General features: G+C 37.5%; 1 protein-coding gene across 1 annotated transcript in view; it reads right to left on the bottom strand.

Annotated features, from left to right (window-relative positions):
• Positions 1–21,952, bottom strand: part of TRPM6 (transient receptor potential cation channel subfamily M member 6) — a 54,488-nt gene extending 32,536 nt beyond the window's left edge. Inside the window, exons 1-14 of the mRNA XM_027729018.2 lie at positions 21,867–21,952; positions 21,650–21,750; positions 17,996–18,130; positions 17,497–17,550; positions 15,015–15,155; positions 13,564–13,698; positions 12,938–13,218; positions 11,655–11,883; positions 10,896–11,051; positions 7,994–8,128; positions 6,785–6,913; positions 4,472–4,723; positions 3,369–3,543; positions 1,656–1,770 (exon numbers count right to left, since the gene is read on the bottom strand). Coding sequence (XP_027584819.2) covers positions 1,656–1,770; positions 3,369–3,543; positions 4,472–4,723; positions 6,785–6,913; positions 7,994–8,128; positions 10,896–11,051; positions 11,655–11,883; positions 12,938–13,218; positions 13,564–13,698; positions 15,015–15,155; positions 17,497–17,550; positions 17,996–18,130; positions 21,650–21,742 — 2,030 coding nt within the window. The 5' untranslated portion in view covers positions 21,743–21,750; positions 21,867–21,952. The remainder of the gene's footprint in view (positions 1–1,655; positions 1,771–3,368; positions 3,544–4,471; positions 4,724–6,784; positions 6,914–7,993; positions 8,129–10,895; positions 11,052–11,654; positions 11,884–12,937; positions 13,219–13,563; positions 13,699–15,014; positions 15,156–17,496; positions 17,551–17,995; positions 18,131–21,649; positions 21,751–21,866) is intronic.
• Between the last annotated feature and the right edge of the window lie 4,631 nt (positions 21,953–26,583).

The raw sequence follows: 26,583 nt of genomic DNA, 5'->3' as shown, positions 1-26,583 counted from the left end.
GAAGTACTGCCAATATAGCACAAGACGCTTGTGTACAGATCTAATCTGACACTGAAGAAAAGTGCCATTCCTCCAGTGAGGTAAATCTGCTTAGCAACTTTCATTTAACAAAACAGCAACATGTGTCAGCAGCTAGTGCACTGAGAAAGAGTGCATCAAAGCTGCCTAACAGATTTGGAGATATGATTCCCATTCACATTAATGGAACTTGGAGAGAAGATATCACTGAAGTGGCTTTGAAATCTCAGCCATATTATTTAAACTTTAATGCACAGCCTAACTGAAAATTCAACGCTGTCTACCTCTTTGGACTGGACTAAAACGTAGGTACCAGGCTAAGGGAAGACTGTTAACAAAACGGTTCTGTGCACTCCCCCTAAACAAAATACTGCGGCTACATGAGCCATTCTTCTGCAGGATACTCACTGGAGCTCTGATATTATTAAACACAACTGCTGTTGCACAGAATAATTTTCCATATCTACTATCATAGACCCAAGCACAGGAAAGCAACGTTGTGGTTTCTGGCACTGTAATTTCATTTGAAATGTCATACTACACACACAGCGTATAGTCACAAAAACATCAGCTTTGCTTCTGAGAGCATAATTAAATATATTGCTCATACCCATTTTTCGTCCCATTTCTGGAACAATCAAATCACTACGCAGAAGATTTATCATATCATCATTGCTGAAGGTTTAATTCCAGAAATAATTCAAATTGCAATTTCACAGCTGCGTAATGTAAAATAATAGACTGATTTCAGGAAAGGGATTTTTAATTGGAAGTGGGAATAGAATGACTTTTGATAGTTCATTTTTCTTGAATATTAATCACTACATTTATTCATTTAAATTTTGTTTTAACCTACAACTGACTTTTTCTTCCTCAGAAATGTTAGAACTCTAGGAAAAAATTATTAACTACTAAAGCTGCTCTTTTCTTATATATTACAGAGCTTGATCCACTACTAGAGGCTCCCTGTTAAAACTTGAAAGGTTAAAATGACTATAAAGACAGTGATTAATTACCATAGAATTACTATGAATTACTATAGAATTAGTATGAAGACCCTTCCTACTCAGGGATTAGTAATGACAGCAGACATTAAAAGGCAGTTTGTTAAAAAAACTACAGTTAGATTTCAGTCTAGAACATAAGAGATTGCATTAAACAACAGGAAATTTCAAATTAGCTGCTAAAGAAAGAGTATACTCCTACAGTCATTATTCTCTTCCCTTGAACACCTCCACTGATCTGCCAGCTTAAAACTTGGGCTCCCCTATGATGAATGTTATATGGGTTCTCAGCACAACACATACAACTTTCAGGAACAAAATAAAATTACTTCAGAGCTGAATTAATGTTACCTTTTTTGCCAGCTGGAGTTGTCTGCTTTCACAGAGTCAGACGCTTGTTAAATGGCAAAACAGTTTAGGTGTCTTCTCACTATCCCTTTCCTTGCACTGTCTTGTTACCATTCATTCTTTTTTTATTCACCTTACCCCCATGGAAGACATGGTGGTACAACACCCACTTATGGTAACAACGACCATTAACATGCCCTTGCTGGGGCATTTTTGGTGAAAGGCTTTTGAGAAGCGTTGGCAGAAGCATTAGTTGCTTTTGCAGCAACATACCAAGGTACCTACTTAAAGAAAGCAATAAGCAAGTTGACCATGATGATGTATTGCACAAAGAGGTAGACAGCTTGGAGGAACGGTGTGAGGAAGGAGCCAGGAGGACAGTCTTCATTATTTTCACAAACTGGAAATTAAGGACATACAGAGCATAGTTAGCATGGAAATCAGAGCAGAGCACAGCAATGGTCTGTGCTTCTCATTTGTCCCAGCAAGAAACAGAATAGTCATTAATTTCACAGATATAGATCACTAAACTTCCAACTAAAAGGTCAACCTTCACCTAAAGGAAAACTACAACCTCTTTATGCTACTACAATCCCATAGTTACCCTCACAGTTCAGAAGCTGCAGATACCACTTCATACATATCAGTTCTTATTCCAGTCACTCCAATTTTTTGTTAAGGGGAAAAACAATGCAGCCGAAATGCATTTGAGAGATGGCACACACTCAAGCAAACTGAAATCCAAATCTCTGATCCTTAAAGCAAGCGGCAAAGCTTTCACAGACTCCACTGTGGAAAAGATAGAGCTCAAAGGCTGCTTTATCAGTACTGGAGTGATATTCATTTAGAGCTTCACACACAAAATCACACTGATTCATATGCAAAAAGATACATAAGGTTATGCATATTTGTGGGATGAAGCAACAAATCATAGAAATTAAGGGATCTCTTTTAATGTTTTTAAAATATCAAAATAAATATTTTTCAGTCCTTTTAATGTCTAATCAAATTTCAGACCTTTGAGGAAATTTTAACACACATTTATAAAGCAGCAGCTCTAAATTCAGGACATATTCTGAGCAAAAAAGTCACTAAAGAAATCATAGCTTTATTTGGGAAGTGTCAAATTTCTAAAGGTTTAGCATTCATTACTAAGTGATTAAGTGGATTAAACTGTGAAACTGAACAGTGTGCTTTCATTAAAAGAATTTTGACTTATATAACCAAAATACATAGTCATCATGTGACTGTTCAAGCAGTAATAACGGATGCAATATTCTAAATTATTTTAATGAATTGGGTCTGTGCTGAACTATGTAACTTAAATATATGTATCTATTTCCATACCTACTTGTCCATTTTAGGGATTGTTTTACTTGTACCCATCACACAGTAGTATGAGAGTGCCTTCCATTGGTAATGCTGAAACACTTCCTGGAGTGCCTGGTTCTTCTGTCTTGCTAAGACAAGTTCAAAGCCATAACCAAGATACATTGTTTTTCCTATTTACATTGATTGGTTCTATTTTTCCTATGTTCACATGGTTTACCTGTTTAAGAATGATGCCAGGTAACTTATTTCTCCCTTTTTTTCCCCCACCTTAATTTTTTTCTTTTTTAAGGCAATTTTGTAGTCTTTTCTTCAAGAGAGCAGCTTTGTATTCACCTGATTAGAAAATCATTTCAGTGCCAGATCCCCTGAGAATGAAGTAGCTAAATATTACTTGCTATGTGCTTTGCTCTGAGATTTGCAATATACTTAATTTTAAGCACTGAATTTGAAGGGTTTAGAGCTTAATCTTTATTTTTAAGAAAGAAACTAATATTCTCAACATTATTCATGCAGTATTACTCATTAAGGACATATATAATGCTGGAATCAGAATTGTTTGAGAAAGAACAGACTAAACAGGTAGTCAAAACTCTAGTAGCCCCAAGTAGGTGTGTTTCTGCATGTATTATATTTAAGCTGTTGAACTGTATTATGAAAATTACCTACCATCTATTTCTCCAGCATAGACCTCACCAAACATCATCCAGTAGGGCTGAAATACAATATCTCGTGCCAGAGTCCAAGAAGGAGGCTCCTCTGGTGAAAGAATTGCCTTTCGTGACACTCCAAAACTCAACAGAACTATGGCCATCATAATCACAATATAGAACATGTTTGCTGTCTGGAAGACATGTTTGTGTGAAAGAATTAGTTGTGTTAATTAGATGTGAAAGAGACATACATTATAGGGAAATCTGCTTTTGCAAATCAGAGTATAAAACAGGGGAAATAATCTAACATGTTGGAAAAAATAAAATATTTTATTTCTATGACCTGGACTACATGAACATTTTGTAGAGGTTAAAATCCTCCTGGACCAAAAAAGCCACAAGTCCTACTTGCTTCCTATGTCCCTCTTAGATATCAAGCAAGATTTGAAAAATGCAGAGATCTTATGATGATGATTTTTCTCAGTGGTGTTTCTTTCAAACTGAGAGGAAAGAACACCAGTGAAAACTATTTTGCCTTCTAAAACTGAATTGGAATTACCATGCAAGAAAAAATGTAAAAGTATTAAGAAGGTAGACCTCAATAACGAAGTGAAATTACAGTGGGAATTTGCACATGTCCCTCAAGACTAGGCAGCAGTTCAGCAGCAGTTCTTATACTAAAAGAAAAAAAATTAACTTTGATCTCTGATAAAATGGGATACAATTATTTTAATCAAGAAGTAATATAATAATGAAACAGTTTCCAAGAACTAGGGGAAGAATCTATACTATTGAGCCCATCTGCAAGAGGCAGTGGTTTTTCTTCCATAATCAAGCTGGATAAGAAAATTAATTCAAATACAACCCTTTTCTAAGGAATGACGTAAAAATGGCTTTTTTGAATAAATTCACATAATTAATAAATTAAAGAAAAATTAAATCTGATTATGGTCAGCTCACAAACAGAAGAAGTCACTGTATTTTCAGGTAATACATTCACTATGAATTATTAGGTGACCTCTCCTTTGACCATCAGTCTTTTCTGTCACTTCTCAGCTTTACATATTACTGAATAGATGCCTTAACTACAAAAATACTGCTCCAAAGCACAATACTTACCATTTTCCCAATCATTGTCAGGTATGGGCCAGCATGCTGGTTCACAGCAAAAAGATCAAGGAGCCGAGTATACCAAAATATAATATCCAAGCAGTAAAGTAGCCTCCCTGCAGTTTGAACAGGGGGGTTGGACCAGCGCAAACCAAAACCAATCATAAACAGGATGATAGCTATAGAATCAGTAAAATTCCAGTATTCATAAATCCACACCTTCACTTTTTGGCAGAATTTTCCAGGTTCTGAGATAAATACCTGAGTAGAATGTGGAAAAAGTCCACAATAAAATGACATTAAAATCACAGATACATTATTTAACCTTTTCTGTCTGAACTATTTTACAACATTTGGGAATGTATCATTTCCCCCCCTGCCCCTATCCCTTTTCTTTATTTCTGCTTTAGACCCATTAACTGCATATTGCCATTCACCATCAACAGAGGTTTGTACTTAATCTATAGCATCATATTGCTCAAGTATGCCAAATAACTCTTCCTAAGGAAAAATGGATTCCAAACCTGAATCCATTCACTAAAGGACACATACCTCAGCAGAAGAGAGCAGCCAGTATAGAATTGTTACTCATAGGTATCATCGTAAATTAACAGACATTTTCTAAAAGGATAGTCATGACCTGCAGTGGCGTTTTCATAAACCCCTAAGTCATGGAAACTACCAGCCTAACCTTGCTGATGGGAAAATAACTAATGCCTTTTACTTCAGACCAAAAATATAAAGAAAGATCCTTGTATTCCACCAAGGACACCTTAAAAAAAAAGAGGGCTGGCAACTAGCAAGGTAAAGAGTGAAATGTTCACTCCTTGAACTGTGAGATGCCCCAAAGGGATTTTAAGCTTCATTGAGCAAATGTGTGAAGTGGAATCTCTGGGAGGCCATAAATAAAACCTTTGCACATTGCCGCAAGTGAGGCCAGTTATGCAGTGTGTAAGGTCACACTCATAAGTACCAAGTAAAGGAAAGATTTTGAAATGTTATGCCCCAATCTTGCAAGAACTTATGCATACAAACACATTAATGTAAACAAGTGATCTGGACTAACTCACATGACTAAGTAGTTGCAGGATCAGGGCCTAAGGCTTTAACAATTAGTTGATACAATCTAGAGAAACAGAGGTTTGCAGTTATATATAACAAGGCCCTCAGCAGTTAAAAGCTGCATGTGTAAGACAAAGTGTCCTACAAAGTCTTTGCCAACAGAACAGAACTAGAACATGGATAAAGAAAATCAAGTAGAAGACATCAATTTCAAACTGTGCAGTGAATGATCATGCTAGAAAGAAGAGCTGATGTTTCCACTGTCCCACCATCAAGATGATGCAAGAGTCCAACAGAGATTTTCAAATGTCAACATTTTTCTCATTTAGGGAATCCTGGTGATTTTTTCAATCTTATCTCATGCAGAGACAGAACTTGCAAATTTATCCAAGCTTCTATATACTTCCAGAATTTGTGCCACCCCTTGAAATCTTTCACCTCAATACTGCTGTCACAGTCTTCTGAGTGATCTGCATTAACATCAACTTCACTCAGAACTGTGGCTGATTTTTTGCTATTTATTCCTCTGGAAGGACAGCATTTCAAATGTCATACAAAAGATAATTCACATTACTATTGTTTACTATGTGCTAATTTTACAGTGAAGGTAAATTGGCTCAGATACAATAAATTGGGAAATACATAGCTCCATTTGTCCCCACACTCAGGTTTAGAGAGCAAGTTGTGTCCAGAAGCCTGGGTCTAATCAACGGCAAATAATTGCAATCAATTTTGATTGGAATATCATTTTTCTGCGCTCAATGTATCCAGCATTAAAAGTGCATGGTGGTTTTTTTCCAAGTTCGTTTATAGAAGGTCAGTTAGTCTTGAGGGAGAGCCCTAGATTTTGCTATGAATAATACTTACTAATTCATAACAACGTCCACACTCAGGTTTAATATCTAATATAAATATCTAAATATCTTCATTATTAGAAATCTAATGGTCCACTCAAAAAAATTAAGAAACATGTGACTACATCAAGGCTCCAAATCTCAATTCAGCACAGTCACTCTCAAGTGACCTGCACATTACCAGCAGCTCTACACAGAAAAGAAGGACAAAATTTAAGATGCATTTTCAAGGCCAAAGCACTGGTCTTCAAATAAAAGTCTTCTAATAAATTAATTCCCTGTATAATTCTTTCCTCTGCTGAATTCTATACAAAAATAATGCAGGATTTGGCATTCTTCAGATTATGGTATTCTCTGGGTTATGACATACCCTCTACAGATGAGAAGAGTGAATGGAAAAGCTTACCTCTCTGACTTTTTCAATAGCAGTGGTGAAAATATAAATGATAACAAGCCATTCTTGCACACTTGGTCTTGGTCCCATCTTCACCAACACAGTATAAGTAAAGAGCATGAGGAATGCCATGTATGACATCTACAAAAGACAAAGTATATAATCCATATGCACAAAAATCTCCAACAAATTTCTGCAAACATAGTAATAGGTAATTAACCTGAATATATGTATTCAAACTACTAGGGCACTGTCAAATGTTTGAACGCAAAATCTTTATTCTAGTTCTCCAAAGTTTTGTTTTATTTTGTTTTGTTTCTATGGGAATGTCCTTAAACACCATTTGGAAATTGCTACTATAGCGCTGAAAAAATAGGTAGGAGCAGAAAATAAACTATTGCAGCACATGTTCACCCCATATATGAGACAGACTATTTCAACTTGGATGTTGGGCAGAATGGTCTCCAGAGGTCACTTCCAACCCTAACTATTCTGTGATTCTCTTCTGTGGTCTGCACACTATTTCTTGAACATAAAGGCAGTCCTATGCTTTTATCCCAACCTTCTATAGGAGGTAACAATTCTCAAAGTTATATAAATCACTGCTGGTTAATCAGTGCCTTCCAAAACCCAGGAAGAACAATATGAGGTGGAAAACATGCTGTAAATGTATCTGACATAAGAGATTAACAATCTATAAAGCAGTTAAGCACAGCCCATTAAAGGAGTAAACGTTTATGCACATGGTGGTCTGACCCAATGGGCAGCCTGATCTTAAACATCCTGAGCTCTACTGACACAGGGTTACTTAAACTGATTTAATAAATGCATATTTTTCTGTAGCAAATGATCTCCTATAGATTAATATTCACTCTTTCAGAAACAGTTCCCAAAGAAAGGGACATAAATATCTGTGAGATACTAAAGGTATTTAAGGCCAGCTTCAAATCTGTCTCTACATGTGCAATTGACCACTGTAAAAACCTGTGCTTGAGCTTTTCTTTAGTTCCTTATAATTGTTTTTCTGTTGTCTTTCTTTTTGTTTGTTTTAACGCAGTTAGATGACTTTAGTAGAAAATCTTTCCACTTAATTGCCAGAGAAATATTCAAATATCATCCCATCTACACCTACCAGTGACTGCAAAGTAAAAGCAGAATTAAGTGGCATTTGAAGGATCAAAGGAAGGATTTGTCAATCCAAGTTCTAGCACGATCACTAACCGTGTGAAACCAGAACTTGACAATTGGTGCGTTGTAGAACTCATAGATTTTTCTAGTGCCAGGTAGGTCTCCTTGTCCACCATCTACTTGGCTTTCACCAGTCTTCTGAGCAAGTTTTTCCACATCGTAATCCTTCTTTAAAAGAAAACAGCATTTTAAAAGTAAGAAACAACAGTCTATGATTGCAAAGGTAGTGTCGTTTCAGAGGGAAAACAGACACAAATGTCTAAACTTTGCTCTGGTCTAAACCATTACTATAGTTTGCTTTATTCTGGTTACAACCATCTCATTTGCAACAACTACCATGCACACTTTCCCACTAGAAATACTAATTTAGAGTTTGGTCTTATGACTACAGACAGTGGACCTGGTGTCAGCAGACCTGAGTCCACTCCTATTTCTGCCACACATTTCTTTAAGTCTCTAAGCATCACGTAATCACTCTGTGTCTCACTTTCCCCATCTGTAAAATGTATATAAATAACAACTTCCATTCAACATAACTGTGTTAGCTAGAATTCCACTAACACTTCTGATTACATTCTGAAAAAAGAACATCACATTTCTGCTGATATATACAGTTGCACAGAAAATGTCAAGACAGTGAAATTCTAAATACGGAATCTAATTGTTATTTTTGCTGTATTTTACATCTGATTAGAAGATAAGGTTGTAATAAGTACTCTCTAACGAAGATCTGCCTATGCATTATAAAGATAATTCCTTTATTTTCTTCAGTAAAATAAAAACAAATTGACACCCAAGAAAGTAAACATACTTCATTTTGTATCCACAATTTGCTTGAGTACACCTCTGAAAGTTCAAATATCTGATTGCTGCTGAAGCCTAAAACAAGCTGCAGACATAGCAGGGGGCAACTGACAAAACCAGAAGGTGCTTAAAGGAGTTTTCAGTGATGAAGGAGGGAGGCCTGAGAGATGCACACACACATTGCTCAATTTGATAGAGAACAGTGCTAACAATGACAAGTTTACTCGTTTGAACTATGGGCAAGGCTGAGGGAACCAAACTAACTTGTTCAGTTTTGTTTCAATGCTGGCCAATTGTCTTGGCTAATATCAGTTCTAAAACTTATTGCTACTAGATATCTACAGTATAGAACTTCTTATGTAATGTATTTTCCCTATTACATAAAGTTTCCTTGAGTTATCAGGGCGGGGGGGGACGGATTTTTTTCATCACACTGAACTTGAAAAAGGGCTAAACCACAGAATTTGATATACAGAATCATCTCAATATGTTAATATCAGATCTTCCTAGGTGAAGGAGAGAATACATCTCATGAAAGAGTGCGATTTCCAGCTGCAGCTGGTCATTGGAATTGTGAAGGCATATGTACACTATTGAAATTGTATATTTTTCTATATTATTTCCTATTAAGATTATTTAAGAAAAATCATTAGCTCAGACTTGTGCTTTAAACAATTCTCTAATAGATAAAATCAAAAGTAAGCTTATTGCTAGTGCAGGAAGGGAGAAGCCCTATCTGAGGCAGATCAAAAAAAGTACTTATACACATTTCTCTGCAGCCTTCTGCCAGACTGCAGAGGTAATCCTACTGCAAATAATTACAACTGGCCTGTCCTCTGTATCATAGCTGTTACCTAACCCTATAAAAATAATTTTTGAATCATGTTAGACAAAAACCACAGGAGACAATGGCTTTGAGCATTTTTCTGCATCACAGAAAAAAAATGTGGCAAAAATAAGTCTACCCAAAGTCCTCAAAGACAATCTGTCTTCTTTTACTGTACACAAATTGAAAGTTAATTGAGAAGGTCCCAAGCAATCTACAATATTTATCTGATGTCAGGTAAGCAGAGAACAAAAAGTTGCCTGACAGCTCTCACTTAGCAATCATGTTTTCATGGGTTAGCACCTCATCAACATTTACCCTTTGGCATAGAAATTCTCCATGTCTGTCCACGTCTAGCTCAGACTGAAAATTTTTGGAAATTCTCAGTTCAAGGAATGTGTGGTGGAGAATGAGAAAGGGTATTAACAGAAATCTTGGAGAATTCTTGAAGATCTCAAAAGGCAAAGACATCACCTCACTTATGCTGGAGACTCCTCACCAACAAGCCTAAGAAGGACTTTTGCACAACCACCTGTCTCTGCAGCGTGTTTTGGCACTTGGTTCAGATGACTAAACCAAAAGCACAGTGCTTCCCTTTAAACAGCTTTAAGATGCTTTAAATAGCACCTTTGCTAGGCTCAAGGAATGCAGAAGACACCCTGTTTTTCATCAAGTAAGACAGGTGCTAGACCTCTGGAAGGGCTACGATGTAATTCAGGAAACAAAACTACAAGGAGAGAGTAAGAGGGAAGGATGGTCACGGAGAAGGGGAGAGGCTGAGGCTGAGATGCAGAGCATTGGACAGTGGTCAGGCAGAATGGTAAGGAGGAGTGAGTTGGAAAGGATGGGACCTGGACTGTCACAGTTCTGCTGTTTCCCTGCCCACGTGGGCAACCTGAATTGAGTTTTATAGTTGTGATTTTGCGTATGACATGAAATCTTTCTTAGACTATTTGGTATACAAGATTACATTGGTACACAAGATTACATAGGTATTTACCTGCAGCTTGAATAGACTTTGTGCCCTAAAAGACCTGCAACTGACAGATAAGTATAATCTCAATATACTTGTGTGAGGTTGGGAAGGATTTTCTCATTATGACCAGCATAGAAGTGACATCCAGGACAGATGAAGCAACTCGCCCAAGTTCACATCAGTCCGTATCCAAACCAGGGATCTAATGACTACATCATGAGAACTGGGTTCCAGCACTTCCAGCTGATGACCATCTTTTCCCTCCTTAGAATTATACTGTGGTAAACAAACAAACTCTGACACTCAAATTATAATCATCACAGACTAACCAGAGACAAAGTATCTTTAGAGCTGATTGGGCTCTGATCCCCATGATACCACGTGAACTGGTGGAAGTCTTGAGATTGAGGAACATGAGACATTTCTGCCTTGCTTTTAAACTCTAGCATCAAGATGGCAGGAGGGAGGAGAATACTCATAATGACCTAAAAGAGAAACACAAGATTCAGGAAATTATTTCAGTAGAAATTAATTGCTCAATAGACCTGAAGCCACAGTCAGCCATGTGTGGTGTCAGCACAAACCCAGCACAATTCCACTGGCCTGGGAGGAAGCCACTGGTGCTGGGAATCTCTGTATCACACTCTGACAGCCTCTGAAGGAGTGTATTGTTCTTGTCTGTTTTGTGGCTTTCAAGAGTGCCATGGTATCTGGGGATGCTTACAATACCGCTTCCTATGTTCAGAGAGCATTACTCCCATCAGCAGCTCTGTCAGGGAACGAGCAATGTGCAGAACCAAGAGCAGGTAAGGGGGGACTGAAGAGTGCTGAGAGAATGGGAACATAATAGGAATAGGAAAATAAATCCCCTCTCCTAATGTCATCCCATAGGTGCCTTTGCAAAGAAATAAACCAGAAGCAAGTACCGTTTCCCCCCCGCCTTTCTTTTGTTTTCCATATGTGCACATTCCAACACGTGCTTAAGCACAACTGTCTGAAGCTGCATTAGCCATGTTCATAAACAACAAAACAAGCATAAAGCATCTAAAGAGCTTCTAAATACTCAGAAAAAGCTAGAGTCGTGTTACCTTAAACCAGGAGTTCTTCCGCATCTTCAAGCGTCCCATCCACATATCAGTCAGCAGCCTCTGTGTGCATGTATGGGATATGAAAGGCCGCAGGCCTACAGAAACCGCTAGTTTTAAACAAGTTGAGTTGCTCCAGTTTTTCAGTTCATAGGTCAGCAATTTCATGGCCATCTGCTCATTTTGTTTGAATGCTTTGTCCAGCACATCTAAGGCAAGCTGCCCAAATTCCCTAAAGCAGAAAAGAATTAACAGTCAATATAACAGGGATCTATCCAAACTCAGAATCATTGCTGCAAAGAGGTTGTTGTGAATACTCCCGTAACTAAAGTTCAACTAGAAATCTGAGTAAGCGTGCCTTCTCCCATTTTTCTCATTGCTTTAAAAATATAACTAGTGAAAAGCATTTTAGGGACTAAACTTAACCATTTATTCCTAATCACAAGGTTTAGAGTCATCCTGTTTTCTTTTTTTTTATTTGTTTTGTTCTTAAGCTCTCTCAGTGATCAAAATGGACCCTACGAAATTCTGTGTATATCCTTCAACAGATTCATCACCACTGTGGGCAAGCACTGCAGGCAGCTGCAAAAGTCTCTTCTATTAGACAGGCTTTAAAACATCTCTGTAGGAAACACTGTCCAAGGAAACTACAATTCCTTCAAAAATTAAGCTTTGGAGCTGCATACAAAAGAAGGCAGTACATTTTTATTGTACCTGAATTTTAGGCATGAAGTCTACAAAGCACAAGATATATTACTAACTAAAATATATTACTACTAAGAAAAACTATCAGAAAACACCAACTGAAAATTGCAAACCTGAAGAAAATTCTTTGTCTACTTTCCTTTTATTCACTCAATTATTTCAGGATACATTTTTGATTTAGTCTTACACAGAGCAGGATTTTAGCACTGATTTTAGTTCATTCATTACTACTTGTTACAGATTTGAAAAGTCCAACACCTGTGCGCCATATGGCTTCTTAACAAATTGAACTGTAAGGGAAATTTCAGCCTTTCACTTGACCATTTAGCAGACAGAGAGCCATGCATTACTCACTTATAATTTAATTTTCAAAAAAGCATCTAGGGAATATACAAATAGCTTTTCTTTAACTCTCAACCAGACTGCACACCAATACACAGATCCATTATATAATATCGATAATTTGTTTTATACTCCATAGTCCATGGGATCACTAACCCTATAAACTCTTAGTGGATTAGGAAAATATCTAACCATTCCAAGCACTGCAGAACTTTATTAACTGAAGGGACAACTCATACTTTGAATACTTCTTCAGTTCTTCTGAAGTATCATCCACCATGTTGCTCTGTTTAGCTTCACGTGCCATTGCCCTGTAGAGTTTACAAGCTACAACAGCCTTGACCATGGCTTCCTCTCCATGCTTCCAGAAGAACATTGCCATCTTCTGTCTTTTCATTAATACTGCCCAAACCAGGAGGTCATTATAGGGGTAGATAAAGCCAGTTGACTCATAATTCTCTGCATAGTTTATATCCTCTTTTAATTTCTTCTTATATTTATGGAAAGCACTGGATCTTTCCTGTAAATTTGTTAAAAAAAAAAAAAAAAAAAAAAAAAAAAAGAAAATCCCAACAAATGATTGAGATTCAGATTCATAAGAATAAACTGCACACAAATCTGAATTGCAAGTATTTGATATTGCAAACAATTGCAATTGTTTGATAGCTATATATATTTAAGTCATAAACCACAAGCTAGGATCATGTTCAGATTACCAACGCTAAGAAGTTGGTAATACTACTGAAGGAAAAATACTCCTTGCTCGGCATCCATGCCTTTTATAGCTTCCTTTTCCAGAGTGTTGGGCATTCTCCAAACCCTGTGACTCCAAGATCCCCAAGTCTAAAGTAAGCAACTATATTACCTTGTATTTGTAAGGCTGTGCTGTTCTGAAGAACTGAGAATGCAAAGTACTTTCAGTAGATCCCATTCCACTATTCATCCTATTACTCTGATGAAAGGAATGAGACAGGCTCTGAGAAAAGCTGGAGAGTATTCTCTAGATCCAAAGGCATACCACAAAACACAAGGAAAGAAATGCAAATTAGATATGATTTTGTGCCTGTAGATATATGCTTGTACTTTCTGACTGCAATACTGCATGTGGAAAACTGATGTTATTCAAAAACTAGTGAGTCAGTAATCACCATAACTACCAGTGGAACTTATACAATAAAGAAAAAAATAGCCTGTTTCACATCTTAGTTAAAAGAATATATATTTTTCTGAAACTCTGAGTTCAAAATATTGATATTCCAAATAGCATCAATCAGTTAAAACAACAACAGGGTTTGTACCAGACTAGAATAATCCAACTGGAAGCTCTTCTGAGTGCCAACCTTTTTTATAAAGTGCCGTAAGTCCTTTGGAAAACAGAAGTCTCTGAATTGTTTGCTGCTTGTTTCCTTTGAACATCTAGCATCCCTATAGATTTTGTTCAGTGTTGACACAGAGGGAAGAATGTTACGAGCTGAATCAATAATGCTCTTTCCTGTAGTACTTAGTTATATGATTATAAAGTTTCATCCATTCCTGTTAAGGTTATATTTCATCAGCAAACAGTGAAAAGTGTTACAACTGCTCATATATCTTTCTTTAAGCATTGTATTAAACTAGTGACATACAGGAAACTTTTTCTCTGTTTCTGTTCACTACAAGTAACAGTTTTCATTATTCTCATTTTCCCTGATCCTCCTGAGATTCTTCTCTTAGTCATGAAAGCAGTTCATGGGGATGATAGGGTTTTGTTGTTTGTTTTTCAACATGTGGAACTACTTCAATCAAAGTCCAGTTCTACTATAAAAACTGCGTAGAATTTTTATGCAGTGATGTTGGCAATGATATTCAGCTAATTTATTGAGAAGTTTAGGCTCCTTTTAAGTTACTGGTTTTGGAAAGTCAACAGGGAAAATGATGACACACCCTAAGTCTAGTTCAAGGCATGTGGAATTCACTATTTCTGTGATGTGGTTCAAGTTGCAAGAACAGAAACATGCAACTGCTTCAGAAAAGGGAAAACGATGGTTGGTACAGTCTTCTTGATCTTTATTAATGGATGACAGACAAAGAACACAACCCAACTACTGGACACAAAGGTAAATTTACTGAATTAATTTAACAATTGGTACTCTTGGGGATTTGTCTGTTTTATTTGCAACCTCCCCACAGCTGGCAAAGAGATTTATAAAACAGACAAGTCTGGCATACCTTTAACTGATGCTCTTCAGGCAAACCACAATGACAACCTGAGCTATTTTCAGGTGTCACATTTTGGCTTTTCTTGAAGACTAGTGGTAGTAATTTTGAAGAAATTACCTTATGTTTTCTGTAGAGATCATTGTAGTGAATTCGGAAATGCTTCCTTGTGTAGCTGCTCCGATAAGCTTCACCAAGGAGGTACTCTATTACCAGTCCAATATCAATCAGTGATATCTTGTAATCCAAAGGAAGGGTATTCTGAAACACCAATGTCACAAACTTTTCATGATGCTATTACATACCACAGTCAGCCATGTCAGAGCCCTACTAAGAGGTAGTCTGGAAAAATGTGCAACTGAGAGCTCCTGCTCTCCGGAAACTGTACACATTCATTAGGAATATGGAACTCCCTTGGAAAGAGAACACAGGCACATCCCATTTTCAGGCTGAAAAATGTGACGTTTACAGTTGACTGCACACACGTTGCATAGGGACATATAATGCATGATCCCAAGATCGGCTTCATTCAACTGTGAGGGTAGTCGTTCTTCAGGACAATCACGAACATCAGAGAGACAGACAAAAATCTTCTCCTCATAACAAGAGAAAACTAGCATGGGGTGATTTGGTCATTAAGCTCATTCATTAATTAAAAATCAAGAAGTAGGTGAAGCATGTATTTAATGATGCAGATAGTTCCTGGAGACTGGAAATGCCTTGTAGAGGCTCAAGACTGTCTCTTGTCAACTAGACAGAAACTGTATGTGCATTAGCTCTACCTTCTGAATCTCTAACCACTTCTGCTTAAAGTACCTTCACTGTCCTTCCCGCACCCTTTAGTTTGTGACAAATTCTCTGAAGAACAGATTATTTTCCACACAGATGTGAAAATTATTGGTAAAACCTTAAAGTGCAAGTCTTTAAAGTGAAAAATGGGCCTGTACATAAATAGGATCTGAGACATTATGTATTTCTAGCAGTACATGCCTTTCAGACTGTGAAAAGTCTTTCTTCTGGACTGAGGTTTTTTTCAATAGACTTCAATAGTCAGCTAAGGCCACCCAGCCTTGAGTAGCAGAATGTTTCAACATGTTGAACACTCTGGGGCAAAAGTACATCTCACTGAATGGAGCTTGTCAGCTCTGTTGTTGAGAGTTAGTTAGGCAAATATTTCTGACTACCTATACTTGTAGATACTTCTCTGCACTAAGCCTCACATTTTATGATATCCGAGCAGACTGCAATGTATCTCCATTCAAATGAAGCAGAATCAAAGGTGGTAACCCTAATGGAGAAAATATTCTGAAATCCATGATCACATCACTCTGGTGACTGTCCCACCTACTGTGTCACCATAGTAGACTGCAACTGCATGACCCATTAACAGAGCACTTACACATATTAACAGAAGCTCCAGTGAAAAAGGGTTTACAGCATTTAGCCCTGAGTGCAGATCCCAAGTAAGTTTAGCTTACACAATGGTATAGAAAGTTTTGATATTGTGCAGATAATTTTTACATAAATTCCATTAACATATATTAAGTGTCAAAAGTTTTTCTTCAGATCACACGCTGAGTTTTCCCAAAGTGTCCTGAAATACATACAGGGCATGGATTTTAGGAGAGGGGTCATATCAATTACTTCAGTATCAGTGAGGGAGACAGATTTTTCAGCTTGGATAAGTTAGATGTTTTTTCAACACCGAGCTCTTCCAGATCTTTCACATAAATCAGACCTTGAATATGTTCATCAATAAGGGAAAATACACAAAACAGTTTGTTATGGAGATCAGAATACCATACATCTATCTAAAGAACCATAAATGAGATTGACATGAAAATCACCCACAATAATAAAATCACACCACAAATACAACAGAACTCTGCAAAGATTAGGATTTTATCTTAGCATTCATACCCTAGAAAGAACTAGCCAATTAATCTATTTTTGGATCTAGGAATCCCCTGCAGTGAAGTCTAGATGCCTAAGTAATAGCTCATCCCTTCCTGGCTAAGCAGTGCTGTGAGGTACAATAGATAACAGAAACATGAAATAAATTAATGATGTACCCAAATAACAAGGCTGACACTAAATTACTGATGGAGCCAGTGCTACATGCAGTAGTCATCCACTGCCACCCTCTGTTCTCCTAGGCAAAGCAACACTCTAAAATAACATTATATTTTGTCACAGTATCTTTTTGTTATTGCTCAACAAGGAAAGAATATTTTAGCTTGGGGGAAAAAAGGAAAACCCTAAAACAATGACAGTAATTATTGCACTAATTCACTAAGTCTTTTGTACAATCACTTCATAACGTCACATCAGTAATTTGAGAAAGAGAGTCTGATCTACACAAACTGCTTGGCTTTGAAACTAAAGTACAGGATCCTTGGGAGCCTCAATAGAAGTGTGCTTGTTAATTTCTTAGGGGATCCATGGGATTAAGATAAAACCATTTAGCAGATATAGGACCATAATAATGAACCCATCACTTCTATTCCTAAAATTTCCCTGTGTTATCTAATAGCAGTGTGCCAGTGGACACTGAAGTTCTAAGCTACCATTTTTGCTCCCCAGCCTTTCCTATGTCTATTACCTGTTTCACATCTCGAACTAGGTGATATAACAGTAGATTTGATGGTCCTTGTTTCTGTGGTGTGAAAAGAAAAGACAGTAAACAACCATGCCACTCTACATTAGAAAATCAATACAGTAAAAGAAATCAGCTAAAAAATCTTCAGAATAAGCTACTGCAATTGAAGCTCTCTCCATTTAACATCTACACCCAAGTCTCTTCAAAAATATTTCAACACTAATCTGCAACACATCTACTGTCTTAAATCATGACATATTCTAGAAAGAAGCTGATATAGCTTTGATCTAAACAACATAGCATTTTCAGCAAGACAAGCATGTCTTTACCGGATTTAAATCTGAACATATTTCTCATAAGCTTCATGTTAATACTCAGTCTGGTTTAAGATAGTGAATCAAAAATAACTAGCTGGTACACCAACCCAAAAATCCCACATTACAATCAAAAATTAGCAAAACCCATTAATTTCCAGTTGTACACTGGAATTCCAAATACTCACCGTATTGTAGAGTTCTTCTAAACGAGATATGGTAAGAAAATGGTGCATGTTCACTCCATGCTCTATTAACAGCTTCACAAAATCCACACGGTCCATCACTAAAGCATCCAGCATTGCCTGTTCCAAGGCACCAACCTCCAAATGGACAGAGTTGGAGGAAAAGCTTAGAAAATTACATTTGGAAATAAATAAAACATTCCTGAACAGCTAATAATCCCTTTACCAAAATGACTATGTTTCTTTAAAGTGTACAGTACAAAAGAAAAATATGTTGGAGGAAGCATCTCTGTAAAAAAATCCAACAAAGAGGAGAAGCAAAACTGAGTTACCATAAACCCAACATCTGCAGAGACTTCTACGAATGTAACTTTACAACTAGACTCTGATAATACATTCTCTACTCTCTAACTCACTTCAAAAGCCAATGTAGGATAATGCACGGGGTGGAGGGAAGCCTTTCTTTTGACATATGACAAAAGATATTTCAAGATACTCTATTTCAAAACCTCTCTATAGAACTGAAATTTCTTTAAAGCAGACTTTTTTCAAATAAGAGGCAACATGTATTAGAATAAACTCTCTTAAAGAAACCATGAAGCAGAAATCTACCTACAATAGTGTCCAAACAGTGAAAGCACTGTACTCATGGCACTTGTGCAGAGCTCAGCAAGGTTTCTACATGCAAAATAGCAAAGGAGTTAGACATATGAGGTTCATATAAATTCACATAAAGTTTTTCTACAGAACATGTATGCACAGGAAATGCAGTGGGGTGAGCAGAATGAGGAGGCTGGCACTGGGGCAGGTGTTACTCCTAGCCTGAAGTTAGTCCATTCTGTGTACATATTGACGTTTGACAGAAATTATGTCAAAAGATGACCAATAAATATGACAGAATTTTCACACGTAAAAAGAATACTTATGCACTGATCCTTAATTATTGGTGTTTCTTCCAGAAATATCTCAGAGTGACTGACCATTCTTGTATTAAATTTCTTGTAGCAGTCATTCCTTGAGTTGGTAGTGTGTCTGAAGAGGTTTAGACAGCTATTTGGTAACTACTAGAATGACATTCTTTGGTGTGAAGTCCATTTGAGATTGAGTTGACATTTGAGCAGAAACATAATTACAGCTCATTACAGTCTTTACCTTCTGAACTTCTAGGACCAGAGTTGTAAAAGAAATGGCCACAATCTGTGCCTAACTGTGCATGTTTCCTCGAAACACTTACATAGACAGAAATATACTAAGACTCTACAATCACCTAAAAATTGCTGCTTAAAAACATAATTCAAAATTTGAACACACAATCACAATAACCCTGCAGAAGCTGTAGCCTCTGATGATTGCAGGTCTGGCAGTTCCTGACAGTCAGAGGGTTACACCTCTTCAATTAGAAAGCAACTAATTTAAAGGCAAACTTAAATACTGTGCTTATACTTTTTTTTTCCAGTGCAAGAAGAAAGTAGTTGTTAATTATTTTTTTCTGCTCAGTCAAAACAAAAACTTTCAGGAGTATATGTCATTTTAATTTTTGCTTGGAGAAGCAAAAGATTGAGGCTTATTTATTACGAGATCTTTATGTCTTACTGAAAGTGGGGAATATAGTCATTATTTGACAATGGCTTTTCATATCAAATGCTGCTGAACAATTGTACTGAAATAGATATGAATAGGTACACAGATTTTTTTCAAACATATCAGAAGCAGAGAAGTGGGAGTAGGGGTCCTGCCAGTGGATCTAAAAGGTCAGAGGATAATCAGCGTATAAAAGAAACACTCAAGGAGATAAGGTTATTGCAGACACAGTAAACTAATTCATTGCCTCACTGCTCACTACAGAACAGTGTGGGAAAGTCATATACTTGAAGCTGTTCTTTATGGCAGATAAATCTGAGGAACTGTGTCAAATTGAAGTGTCGGTAGAAAAGACTATAGAAGTCATCCATAAATTGGTAGCAAAATGTATTCACCTAAGAGTTCCCAGGGAACTGAAGTACAGTTGAATTCAACCCCTGTAACAGCATCATGGAAGACAGTAGAAAATGGGTAAATACAGTAGAGTAAGTGGAAGTAAGGTTAAAATTCTAGTGGACCTACCTTCTCAAGGCATGAATACAAGTTAGAAACCAGTAAAAAAAAGCATACAACCTATAAGGATTTATTGTTAGATAATTATTCTTAGATAGTTATCTTAGATTTATTCTTAGATAATTATCCTTAGATGAATAGAGAACAATCTGTAAAATATTAGTATTTCACTAAATATCTAAATTAGAAAATTGAGTACAGTGCTGGTCTGCCTGTCTCAATAGATGACTTTTACATCTGAAAAAAGCACACAGAATAGCAGAAAATATGGTCAGAAAAATGGAAAAACTGAACAGATAATCACCTTGGAAGAGCCAGGAATAAAGAGGCTGAACTATTCAATTGTTCTCTAAACTCTTGTGTATTAAAGAGGTGGGGACTAGGAAGATGTTATTCCTTACTTCTCATACACACAGAATCATTGAATCACTTAGTCTGATGATCTTTAGATCATCAAGTCAATCTGCAAACCTAACACTGATGAGTCCATTTCTAAACCATGTCATGAAGTGCCACATCTCTACATGTCTTTTAGATAGTTCCAGGAATGGTGACTCAACCACACTCTGTGTAGGCTGTTCCAATGGTTGATAACTGGTTTGGGGAACAAATTTTTCCTAATATCCAATATTGAATTCATGGATGTTTAATTGTAGACACCTCAGGCATAGTCCTCCTTCAGCTTTACACACCACAGGAAAGTATGGGCTGGTGACAAAAAATTCAGGTCTCTTGTTGTGGCAAACAACCAGCTATGGCCACTCATATATATATACAACTGTATCTTTTTCAAAATTTACATTTTAAAGAAGAAACACTTGGGACTGGAAAAATCAACCTTGTAATTCTTGGCAGAGAAAACTTAGGAAGTACTTCTGGGACCATCAGATATTATTTCTTGAGCAAAATACTAACTTTTATAAAAATGGGAAAAACATGTTAAGGCACATAGAGTTTTATATTTGTCATATATAAAAATCATGTTATGTACATAAAAATCTTGCTAAGGGAGGTTATACTTAAATACTGGATTACACCTGAAAACTTGGAAACCACAATTTATGGGACTGATTTAATTCCTACTTTATGTTCGTTCACATAGATATAGTTAATGTAGGTCTAAATCATGGCTTGCCTTCATTGTGGGTATTCCTAAGAAACGATATCTAAGATAATGTTACCACAGTTAATTTTGCCTTTTTTTTAACCTGGTGATTTACACTGTGATTTCTGTATTTCTGTCTAGAGCAAGGAAAACAGATGCAATGTTCCTTCAGAGCTTACATCTTTGGAGAAAAGAATGTTTTGGGCTAAAATGAAATATCCCTGACAACTGATAATTGTCAACTCCTCTCTGGAGAAACAGATGAGATCTGATGCGTTCTGCAGTTGAATACTCCACAGTTTTAAGGATAATGCCCCTCCAAAATCACAGCAGATTACAGGACACTGATTCCAATCATCGAACTATTTCTTAATTAAAGCTTGACAAATGTAAATCATGGAAAATTAGTCATCATAATAAAGTGTAAAGACACTGTGAAAAATAAAAGGTAATCGTACCTTCCAGTGTTGTCCATAAATGAGTACATGTTTCTTGGCAATATCTAGCTGGTTCCAGGCCAATGCCAAACCTAGCTGATCTGAAGTAGACATATTTGTACCTAGGAAACAAGTAAAGGATCTAGCAGTTTTCACACATTAATGTCATTCCTTTGCTTTGAACAGGCAAGTCAATGAGACTCTATATCAGATGAAAATAGGTCATATTTTTCAATACCTTTCAAGAGTGCAGTCAGAATTGCCAAATCAATGTCCTGCTCATCTTCAGACTCCGCATCAAATATGGTTATCTGTTAGAATTGCAGAAGTATACTATTTGAGGTGAGGCAGAGAAGTCTGTAGTTATTTCTTCTTGGTATGGGCTGTGGTAGATTAAATTATACATATTTCAACACAAACAATGGCAAAGGCCCAGACATAATTTTCCTTTGTTTCAGACAGAAAATGCACCATTTTGGTTTTTAATGCAATGGCATCTCAGGCAAACTGGAATCAACCTACTGCATGAGTCTCCATGAGTCTATTTCCTTTTGATTAGCCTTTAAAGTTGAGAAATACAGAAATGTAACATGTTTGATATCCACTCAGTTTTCAACTAGAAAACAGACATTCAAATAAAGTAAAACAAAAAATACTGAAAATATATTGGGTAGTTTTCATTTTAGTGATCCTTGCTACAATTGTCATTACTCCCACAATAAATACTTGGTACTCCATCATATTTGAAAAGCTGTGGCACACTGGTGAATTTCCCAGTAACTGGAAAAGTGGAAATATAACTACCATTTTTAAAAAGGCTAGAAAGAAAGACTTGGGAAACCATAGACCAGTCAGTCTCAGGTCTTGCCTCTTGCCTGGCAAGATCATGGGGCAGATCCTCCTGGAAACTGTGCTAAGGCACACATAAAATAAGGAGGTGATTGGTGACAGCCCACATGGTTTCATTAAGGGCAAATCATGCCTGACAAATCTGATGGCCTTCTATTGCAGAATTACAGCACTGATGGATAAGGGAAGAGCAATTGATGTCACCTACTTGGACTTGTGCAAAGCATTTGATAATGTCCTGCACAACATCCTTGTCCCTAAACTAGGCCAACGTGGATTTGATTGGTGGACCACCCTATGGACAAGGAATTGGCTGGATGGTGGCACTCAGAAGAGTTGCAGTCAATGGTTTAGTGTCCAAGTGGAGACCAGTGACAAGAAGTGTCCCTCAAAGGTCAGCATTGGAATCAGTATTATTTAAGACGTTTGTTGGGGACACGGACACTGGGATCGAATGCACACTCAGCAAGTTTGTGGATGACACCAAGCCGAGTGGTGTTGATACTCTAAAGGGAAGAGATGCCATCCACAGTGGCCTTGACAGGCTTGAGAGGTGTGCAGACCTCATGAAGTTCAACAAGGCCAAGTGCAAGACCTGTACCTGGGTCAGGGTGATCCCAAGAACAAATATAGCCTGGGAAGAGAATGAATTGAAAGCAGCCATGGAAAGAAAGACTTAGGTAAAGGATCAACAAGAACTGTAATGTGCACTGGCAGCCTAGAAAGCCAACTACATCCTAGGCTGCCTCAAAAGCAGCATGGTCAGCAGTATTTGGCCCAGTTCTGTCCAATATCTTTATTGATGATCTGGATGAGAGGATCAAGTGTAAGTAAATTTAGTAAGTTTAGTAATTGTAGTAAATTTAGTAAAATTTAGTAAAATTTTAGTAAATTTGAGGACAACATCAAGTTGGGTGGGAGTGTCAATATGCTAGAGGATACAAAGGCTCTGAAGACGGATCTGGACAGGCTGAATAAATAGGCCGAGATCAATGGCCTGAGGTTCAATAAGACCAAGTGCTGGGTCCTACACTTTGGCCACAATAACTCCATGCAGTGCTACAGCTTGGGCGTAGAGTAGTTGGAAAGTGGCCCAGCTGAAAAGGACCTGGGGGTGCTGGCTGACCCCAGGTTGAACAAGAGCCAGCATGTGCCCAGGTGGCCAAAAGGCCACTTGGCATCCTGAAATGTATCAGAAATAGTGTGGCCAGCAGGACTAGGAAAGTGTTTGTCCCCCTGTAATCAGCACTGGTGAGGTTGCACCTCAAGTCCTGTGTCCAGTTCTGGGTCACTCACTTCAAGAAAGACATTGAGATGCTGAAGTGAGTCCAGAGATGGAAAATGAAGCTGGTGAAGGGTCTAAAGAGTAAGTCCTGTGATAAGCAGCTGAGGGAGCTGGGGTTGTTTAGCCTAGAGAAGAGAAGGCTCATGTGTGACCTTATCACTCAACACAACTACCTGAAAGGAGGTTGTAGTCAACCGGCACCTTCTGCCACTCAACTAGTGACAGGACAAAGGATCACAGTCTCAAGCTGTGCCAGGGTAGTTCAGGTTAGACATTAGGAGGAAATTCTTCACAGAAAGGGTGATTAAACATTGGAATCTACTGCCAAGGGAGGTGGTGGAGTCACCATCCCTGGAGGTGCTTAAAAAAAGACAAAGATTGGATGTGACACTTGTTCTAGTTGATATGGTGGGGTTCAGTCAAAAGTCGGACTTGATGATCTCAGAGGTCTTTTCCAACCTAACTGATTCTGTGATTCTTCCCCTCTACTCTGCTCTGGTGAGATGCCACCTGGAGTTCTGTGTCCAGCTCTGGGGTCCCCAACATAAGAAGGATGTGGACCTGCTCAAGCATGTCCAGAGGAGGGCCACAAAGATGATGACTAGAGCACCTCTCCTTTGGGATTGTTTAGCCTAGAGAAGAGAAATCTCAAGGGAGACCTTGTAGCTAGCTTCCACTATCTAAATGAGGTTTACAAGAAAGATGGGGGGGGATAGGACAAGGGGTAACAGTTTTAAACTTAAAGAGGGTAGATTTAAATTAGATGTTTGGAAGAAATTATTTACTGTGAGAGGGGTGAAGCACTGGAACAGCTTGCCCAGAGAAGTTGTGGATGTCCCATCCCTGGAAGTGCTCAAAGCCAGGTTGGATGGGGCTTTGAACAACCTCATCTTGTGTCCATGCCCGTGGCAGGGGTGGTGAAACTACATGGTCTTTAAGGTCACTTCCAACCCAAACCATTCTGTGGTTCTATGATTCTCCTTGCAAATGAGCACTTGAGCTCCTAAACATACCAGCAAATCACAAGAGTACATTGCATTACAAGTTCTAGGAAAATTCTGTTTTAAGTAGAAGAATGGAAGGAAACCTTTCTAAATTATAAATAAGACTCTACTAGAGAAGCAAAAAACTAGGAATTACTTGATCTTTCCAGTGAAAACAAAGATATATGGCCTTTTACTAAAATCAGAAAGGCTGTCATTTCATAAACAAACGCTGAAACTTTAGAAGTCAACTAAGTGGGCTCTCTAGAGCTACTCAATATAGAAATTAGCACAGACACCTTCATGTTATCTTTATATTACACCTGTGCACCAACCCACCACAGAAGAAGCAAAAAGGTTAACACCAAATTAAGACATCCTAAATTCAGGGCATGAGCCCCACTCACGGAGTCTCTGTGTTCCATGCATTCCATCAAAATGTGAAATAGATGACTGGACTGTTTCTGTTCCAAACTAAATGTGTTTTGAATCATCACTAAAACCTCTTTCTTCACTTGAGGGCACAGGTCCCTGGAAAACAGACATACAAGCAAGAACAGTTATATTTTAGCTACTTCTTACTTGCTCAAATGTCACTTCAGAAAAGATGAAACTTGACACATGGGAAGTCTCTTCTTTTTCTACTTCTCTGTTGACTTAATCCTGCCTTCTTTCAGCATAACAAAGCAAAGTCATCACATAACATAAATTATTATTCCCATGGGTATTTGTTCTGACATACATATTTACTACTGGAAATATAACACATGAATAAGTTAACAACTTTGAAAGGATTGTCTGTGAACACAGAGCTAAAAATCAGTGGAAGTTTAGCAAACTTTTTCTTTCTTTCAATAATCATATAGAGATAAAATGAAATTGCTCACTATTTTTTCATTAGACTTCATATCTCTCCTATCTTTTTCCCCCCTTATTTATCTTTCCATTAACATTTTCATCCACACTTCCTTTAGAAATGGAAGGATTTTTTTTTAAATATCACAAATATGGAAAAAAGCAAGTGAAGAAAAAAGTTCTCAATAGAACATACTAGGGGCAAATACTACCTCTCCAAAATAATATTTAGAAAGGACAATAAGTAAACAATTAGGCCACAAAATTTATTAAATTGTTTATTTGCTCAAATCAGAAGGAATCCAGACCATCTCTTTAAAATTTGATTTTTTTAATCTAAAAAGGTCTATGACTTTGAAAACTTTCACAAATAATATTAATTGGCTTTACAAATATATATTTTTTTTCCAGTTTGGATGAAAAATTTTCATCAAGGTAGGTTCAATAGCGCCTGCAGCTGAAACTGCACTGGTAGTGGCACAGCTAGACCAGAGTGACAAATCTGGGTTACCACTGAGTAAACCAAAGCAAAAGACAAGGAAACTTAGTCCTCTTCGTGCTGCAGTCTGAGGTTCCTACAGCAACTAATCCCAGCTCTAGTCTCAAAAGCTTTATGCAACCAAATTCAAGCCCATATACAGAGCATTAATAGCAGGAGAAACAATAGAGTCAAAACACAAGCAAACACTCTGGAGTCATCCAACAGTGTCTCTCACGAAGGTGAGAAACTTTATAATAACTCAAAATAGCTACACGCAGGTTTTGGTCTTCAAAAAAGCCCCAGTAAATTTGGCGGAATAGTTATTTCAGCACTAGTTTGAGACAGAGAAGGAATAAACTCCACTCTCAACAGAAGTTAAAGTTGGTAAAAGGCCATAGTGGGGTCACCCCTAGAAGCATTAGAAATTATCTCATAATATATACGAGGTTTTGAGATAGGTGTTTTCAGGTCCCTGCCAATATGACAGACCAAGGAGGAGGAC

The sequence above is a fragment of the Pipra filicauda genome, unplaced genomic scaffold (assembly GCF_003945595.2).
Source record: "Pipra filicauda isolate LSUMZ 115617 unplaced genomic scaffold, ASM394559v2 scaffold37_size4185640_pilon, whole genome shotgun sequence".
NCBI lineage: Eukaryota > Metazoa > Chordata > Aves > Passeriformes > Pipridae > Pipra > Pipra filicauda.
Note: the sequence above shows the minus strand (reverse complement) of the source record. Positions and strands in the feature narration are given on the sequence as shown.